This window comes from Gymnogyps californianus, unplaced genomic scaffold (assembly GCF_018139145.2).
Source record: "Gymnogyps californianus isolate 813 unplaced genomic scaffold, ASM1813914v2 HiC_scaffold_501, whole genome shotgun sequence".
Taxonomy (NCBI): domain Eukaryota; kingdom Metazoa; phylum Chordata; class Aves; order Accipitriformes; family Cathartidae; genus Gymnogyps; species Gymnogyps californianus.
This window is the reverse complement of record NW_026114402.1, coordinates 1-6,811: the sequence shown is the minus strand read 5'-3', so window position 1 is coordinate 6,811 and position 6,811 is coordinate 1. Positions and strand designations below refer to the sequence as shown.

The following is a 6,811-nucleotide window of genomic DNA, read 5'->3' as shown; positions in this document are numbered from 1 at the left end:
GTGGCTCCGTATGGACGCCCTCAGTCCCGTATGGATGCCCTCAGTCCCGTATGGACGCCCTCAGTCCCGTATGGACGCCCTCAGTCCCGTATGGACGCTCCTGGTCCCATCGGGACATCCCAGCCGGCCCGGGAGGCTGCTGGCCCCCCAGGGCAGGGAGGGGGGGGGGGTTAGTAGCCCCGAGGGGGGTGTCGGTAGCCCCAGGGGGGGTGTCGGTAGCCCCCCCCCCCTCCCCTTTCGCTCACAGCTCCTCCTTCTCGACGGCGCCGGAGAAGATGCGGGCGAAGCGGCGGAGCTGCCGGGCGGCCGAGTGCGATTCCTCCTGCAGCCGGCGGTTGTTCTGCCGCAGGTTGGCCACCTCCGCCTGCAGCACCACCTTGTCCTGCTTCTCCTGGGGGGATTGGGGACAAGGGGGGGGACACACAGTGACACCCCTGTGCTGGGGTAGGGGGGGGACACCCCGCTCCCTGAGCCCCCCCCTCCCCTCTCCAGCCCCTTACCTTCTGCAGGTCGCTGTGGAGCTGTTTCAACATGGCTTCCAGCTGGGACACCTTCCCCGGCAGGTCCAGGGGGGGGGCTTGGCTGCGGGGGACAGACGGACAGCGTTTGGGGGGGGCCCCTAGGGACCCCAAAGTGTTGTGTGTCCCCGTCTCCCCCCGTAGCCAAAGGGGTGACAGGACCCTGGGGTCCCCAAGGTGGCCCCCCATAACTGAGAGACACACACACACACACACACCCAGGGTGGCCCCCCCATAATTGAGGGGACACACGATCCTGGGGTCCCCAGGGTGGCCCCCCCATCATTGAGGGGACACACACACATGATCCTGGGGTCCCCAGGGTGGCCCCCCCATCATTGAGGGGACACACGATCCTGGGGTCCCCAGGGTGGCCCCCCCATCATTGAGGGGACACACACACAATCCCGGGGTCCCCAGGGTGGCCCCCCCATCATTGAGGGGACACACACACACACACAATCCTGGGGTCCCCAGGGTGTCCCCCCCATCATTGAGGGGACACACACACACAACCCTGGGGTCCCCAGGGTGGCCCCCCCCATAATTTAAGGGACACACACACACACACACCCCCCCCGAGGTCCCCAGGGTGGCCCCCCATAATTGAGGGGCGACACACACACACACGATCCTGGGGTCCCCAGGGTGGCCCCCCCATAATTGAAGGGACACACACACACACACACACACACACACATGACCCTGGGGTCCCCAGGGTGGCCCCCCATAATTGAGGGGACACACACACGATCCTGGGGTCCCCAGGGTGGCCCCCCCATCATTGAGGGGACACACACACCCCCCCACACACCCCTGGGGTCCCCAGGGTGCCCCCCATAATTGAGGGGTGACACACACACACACGATCCCGGGGTCCCCAGAGTGGCCCCCCATAATTGAGGGGTGACACACACACACACGATCCTGGGGTCCCCAGGGTGGCCCCCCCATAATTGAGGGGACACGGACACACACACACACGACCCCGGCGTCCCCAGGGTGGCCCCCCATAATTGAGGGGACATGGACACACACATGATCCCGGCGTCCCCAGGGTGGCCCCCCCATAATTGAGGGGACACACACACACCCCCACACGACCCTGAGGTCCCCAGGGTGGCCCCCCCATAATTGAGGGGACACACACACACAACCCTGGGGTCCCCAGGGTGGCCCCCCCATAATTGAGGGGACACACACACACCCCCACACAACCCTGGGGTCCCCAGGGTGGCCCCCCCATAATTGAGGGGACACACCCACCCACCCCTGGGGTCCCCAGGGTGGCCCCCCCATAATTGAGGGGACACACACACGACCCTGGGGTCCCCAGGGTGGCCCCCCATAATTGAGGGGACACACACACACACACACGACCCCAGGGTCCCCAGGGTGGCCCCCCATAATTGAGGGGACACACACACGATCCTGGGGTCCCCAGGGTGGCCCCCCCATCATTGAGGGGACACCCCCCCCCCCCCACACACACCCCTGGGGTCCCCAGGGTGGCCCCCCCATCATTGAGGGGACACCCCCCCACACACACACACACCCCTGGGGTCCCCAGGGTGCCCCCCATCACTGAGGACACACACGACCCTGGGGTCCCCAGGGTGGCCCCCCCCCCCCCCCCCAGCCCCCCGTACCTGAGGGGGGAGCCCCCCGTGCCGTCGGCTGCCTCTCGGGGAGCGCGGGGGGGTCGGGGCTCAGCGCCGAGTCGGTGAGGGAGAAGAGGGAGACGGCTCTCTGCACTGCGAAGGCAGCCGCCGCCTCAGCACCCGCCTGCACCCCCCCACCTCGTTGCACCCCCAAAAAAAAAAAGGGGGGGGGGCGCAGGGGGGATACACACACACAGAGAGGCTTTTTTTTTGGGGGGGGCAGCCTTACCTTCGTAGGCTTTGGCGGCGTTCACCAGGCTGGACCACTCCAACCCGGCCGCCGTATCCGGCAACGGCATCATGCCGGGATCGATTCGGCGCTGGGGGGGTTTGTCCCGCGCCTCGGCCAGGGACAGTTCGGAGGCGGAGATGGTGGCTGCGGTGACAGAGGTGCCATCAGGGTGAGCCACAAACACCCCCCCCCCCCCCCAAAATAAACACCCCCCTGTACCCCCTTTTTCACTTACATTTCTTCTCGGGGAGGCTGCCGTTGGCGGCGGGGGGGTGCTGCCGGCGGTTGGGCAGGGTGCTGGAAGGGTAGGCGCTGGTAAAAAGGACGTCGGTGTCTAACGCCGCCGTCGCGCCGACGGCGTAACCGGCGTCCCGCCGCCCGCCGCAAAGGCTTTCATCCGACAGAGTCCGCTGGAGCCCTTTCTGCGGGGACTGGGGCAAAGAGAAAAAAAAAAAAAAATAAAACCAAAGCGGGGTGACCCCCCCCCCCGGAGAGGACACCCGCACCCTCCTCTCCGTGCCGGCACGGAGCCCGGCTCACCCCGGCTCGTTCCGGTTCCGGCGCGGCGCTGTCCATGATGATGAGCTTCTTGAGGTCGTCCTCGATGGTGGACTTGTAGCTCTTGCGGGGGGAGCGCAGGTCCCGCAGCGAGGCCCGCAGCCGCGGCTGCCCGAAAACGTTCTTGGTGTTGGCGTCCACCTGCCTGGCACGAGTTTTGGGGGGGCAGTGGGGGGGTTAAGACAGTGCACCCCACTTCTCACCCCCCCCCCCCCCCCCCCCCCCCCCCCCCCCCCGCCAGGATGCCAGCATGATCCTTTTTGGGGTGTCCAAGGCTCTGCACCCGCCCTCAAAGAGCCACAGAGGTCCCTGGGAGGGGTCCCACGGCCTCAAACCCCCCCCCAGTTACTTTTTGGGGGTCCCACAGCCTCAATGCCCCCCCCCAGTACTTACTTTTTGGGGTCTCATAGCCTTGACTCCTCCCCCCGCCTCCAGTACTTAGTTTTGGGGGTCCCACTGCCTTGACCCCACCCAGCACCTACTTTTGGGGGTCCTGCAGCCTCACCCCCCCCCCAGCACCTACTTTTGGGGGTCCCACTGCCTCGACCCCCCCCAGCACCTACTTTTGGGGTCCCACAGCCTCGACACCCCCCCCCAACACTTAGTTTTGGGGGTCCCACAGGCTCAACCCTCCCCAGCACCTACTTTTGGGGTCCCACAGCCTCGACACCCCCCCCCAACACTTAGTTTTGGGGGTCCCGCAGCCTCGACCCCCCCCCCCAGGACCTACTTTTGGGGGTCCTGCAGCCTCGACCCCCCAGCACCTACTTTTTGGGGGTCCCACAGCCTCGACCCCCCTCCCAGCACCTACTTTTGGGGGTCCCACAGCCCCCCCCCCCCCCTCCCCCAGGCCCTTACTTTTTGGGGTCCGGGGCTTCGTCGGCGCGTTTCCAGCCCGCGGCGTGTTTGTTCCTGACCGTCTGCTTGGAGAAGAAGGATTTGGGGACGGAAGCGGAAAGCTGGGAAGCGGCGGGGGGCCGGGGGGGTTCGGTCGAGGGGGTTTTGTAGCCGGGATAAGCCAGCCGCGAGCTCGAGCTGCCGGGAAAGACCAAAAACGGGGTTCAAAAAAAAAACGGGGCGCGGGCATCGGCACCCCACTAAAAGTTGGGGTCCTCCTTGGGGACGCAGCATCGTCCCCTGGGGGGGGGGCGCGCTCACCTGGGCTGTTTGAAGGGGTCGGGGCTGCTGCCGGGGGTCCCCGAGGTCGCGGGGGTCCCCGTTTTGTGCCGGTAGCTTTTCCCGTGGCTGCCGGCGCCGTGGGTGGGGGACGGTTCCCTCTTCTTGTCGCCGGAACGGACGCCGTCATCTTGCGAAGCGGCGTAGGACGCCGACGGGGTTTTGGGAACCTTGTCCCTCTGAGATGTTGGCCGGGGGGGTTTGGGACCGATCCCGCCGGCGCTGCCGGCACCGGCACCGGCGGTGCTGCAGGGGTAGAGCGCGGTATCGATGCCGCTGTCGCTGGAACCGCCTTTGGAGAAGGGATCGGGTTCGGTTTCGACGGGATCGGGAACGTCGAACCAACGTTCGTCGCTGTGGTTGCTGGAAGCGTTGCTGGAGAGCGTGTTGCTGCTGGAGTGGCTCGAGTACTGCGCGTCGCTCTGCCGGGATAACCGCGGTTCCCCTTGCCCGTCACCCCGGCTCAACCGCGTTGCTCTCCAAGTCTCCGTAAGGAAACTCCGGAGTTTCCGGGGATGTCGCGGCAAAGAGCGACTTACCTTGGAGTGCCGGTTGGGAGAATCTTTGCCCGTCGGTTCCTGTCTGCCGGATCGCTTGCCTCCGCCGCTCCCTGGCAACCTGGATTGCGCCGGCACGTGCCACAACGGCTCTGCAACGAGTCCCCAACCCTCCGGCGTCACCGGAGAAACCGCCCTTGACCCCCAAACGTCCTTCGGGGTGGCGACAGCCGGGCGTCGCCGGCCTCTGCCCGCCTTTCCGTACCCGGTTTGTGCCGTTCCATGGTGCTCTCGTGGCTACTGAGCCCCCCGGATGAGGAGTCGCCGCTGGAGGGGCCGTCGTGGCCGGCGTGAGGCTCGAAGGGCAACGGCGGTCGTTGCGAGGCGACGTACCTGCCAAGGGAAAAGGTGTGTGGGGGGACGACGACGACGGGTCAAGTTCCCACCCCAAAACGCCGACGTTTCTCCCCAATTTGCGACCGTGGGACCCCGGAGGATTCCCCGCGGCGCTCACCCACCTCTCCGGAGAGGGTTTATAGCGAGCGTAGGCTGTGCCGGCGCTGCCCGGCGCGGAGAAGCTGCCCGACGGTTGCCGGTACGGTTGCGTCCTCTCCGCTCCCGCCGGCGAGGAGGAGGTGGGATGGGGAGTTTCGGGAAAGCTGACCGGCCTGGCTCGGCGGATACGCGTAGGGAAAAGCGGGAAATAAGGGGCTGTCCTCGCTCCTGCCCGCGCTGCCGGAGCGGGCAGAACCGGCAGCTGCCGGCAAACAGGCAGTGCGCTGAGGAATCACTCCTTGCCACAAAGCGGAGCCGGGCCGCGTTCGCCCGCTCTCCTCGCCCCCGTCCCGGCAGCTCACCTCTTGCCGTGCAGGGGCTGCGGTTCCCGGTACGGCACGGCGGGTTGCTTGGCCGACCGACCGATGGCCTGGCCGTGGCCGAGGGGCAGCGGCTCGGTCCATTTCGCCGCCGGCGTCGTGTTGTGCGAAGCCGGTCCGCTCCACTGCCAGCCGGCGTTGCTCCGGTACGGCGGGCGGTAGCCGGATGGTAAATTCTCCGACTCTCCCTTCGGCTCCGCGCTGCTCATCTCCAAGGACTCAGCCCAGCCCCTGCGAAGCCGGCGGCGATCGGCGCTTACGGCGCGAAGCCGGCGGCAATCGGCGCTTATGGCACACGAAACCGGTGGCGATCGGCGCTTACGGCACACGAAGCCGGCGGCGATCGGCGCTTATGGCACACGAAACCGGTGGCGATCGGCGCTTACGGCACGAAGCCGGCGGCGATCGGCGCTTATGGCACACGAAACCGGTGGCGATCGGCGCTTACGGCACACGAAGCCGGTGGCGATCGGTGCTTCCGGCACACGAAGCCGGCCGGCGCCACCGAAACCGGCGCTTGGCAGGGCTTTAGGCAAACCCCGGCAAAGCAACGCCCTTCCCGGCTATTTAATTACTATTTAACGATTAATTAATCGTATCGGTGGTCTCGCCTCCCTGCCTGGCACGCGGACGCGACCGATTTAGCCGCGCACAGGGGAAAAACAGGACGCCCCAACCGAAAAAACACCCTCCCCTGCCCCGCCAAAAACCTGCCGGGAAAGGGGGGGCCTGCGGCCGGCTTTCCCTGAGGAAAGCTCCGAAGCCCGCGAAGGGGCCGGGGCGTCGCATTCAGCGACAGAAAGGGGACGTTCTCCAAAGCCTGGAGGCTCCGCCCATCGTTAATTAGCTTTAATTAGGTTTTGCAAGCCCGCGCCAGGGACGGGGAAGGTCACCGCCGGTGAGGTCTGCTCCCCGCCGCACCAAAGCCTCGGCGGGGGGCTTTGCCTTCAAAAGCTTAGGGAGAAAAACGGGGCTCGCAGAGGAGGGGGGGGGCATGGTGATGGCGGCTTCCCCGCGTCCTTCCTCCTCCTCCTCCTCCTCCTCCTCCTGGCAGCACCTACCTCCGAGGGGCTCCGTCCTCGTGGGGCGGGATGATGACGACCTTAACCGTGACCGAAGTCCGCAGGAGGTCGATCATCTGCTCGTGGCTCAGCGTCACCACGGCCACTTTGCAGATCTCCACCAAGCGGCTACCTTGGCGTAAGCCGGCTTGCCAGGCGAAACCGTAATCTTCCACCTCGGCCACCGTGCCGTCGTACTTGACGTGAAAACCCAGCTGGCCCAACCCGTTCCT

At 66.5% G+C, this 6,811-nt stretch overlaps 1 protein-coding gene across 1 annotated transcript; it reads right to left on the bottom strand.

The window, feature by feature from the left end:
- Positions 1-241: 241 nt before the first annotated feature.
- Positions 242-6,808, bottom strand: LOC127028950 (signal-induced proliferation-associated 1-like protein 3; the record flags this gene model as incomplete). The annotated part of the gene is made up of 13 exons (XM_050914610.1): positions 242-391; positions 501-681; positions 2,212-2,272; positions 2,409-2,555; positions 2,647-2,842; positions 2,952-3,114; positions 3,828-4,004; positions 4,128-4,567; positions 4,685-4,794; positions 4,908-5,035; positions 5,161-5,310; positions 5,500-5,748; positions 6,579-6,808. Coding segments are annotated over 13 exons (2,382 nt in total), but the record flags the coding sequence as incomplete, so codon positions are not given.
- Positions 6,809-6,811: the final 3 nt, after the last annotated feature.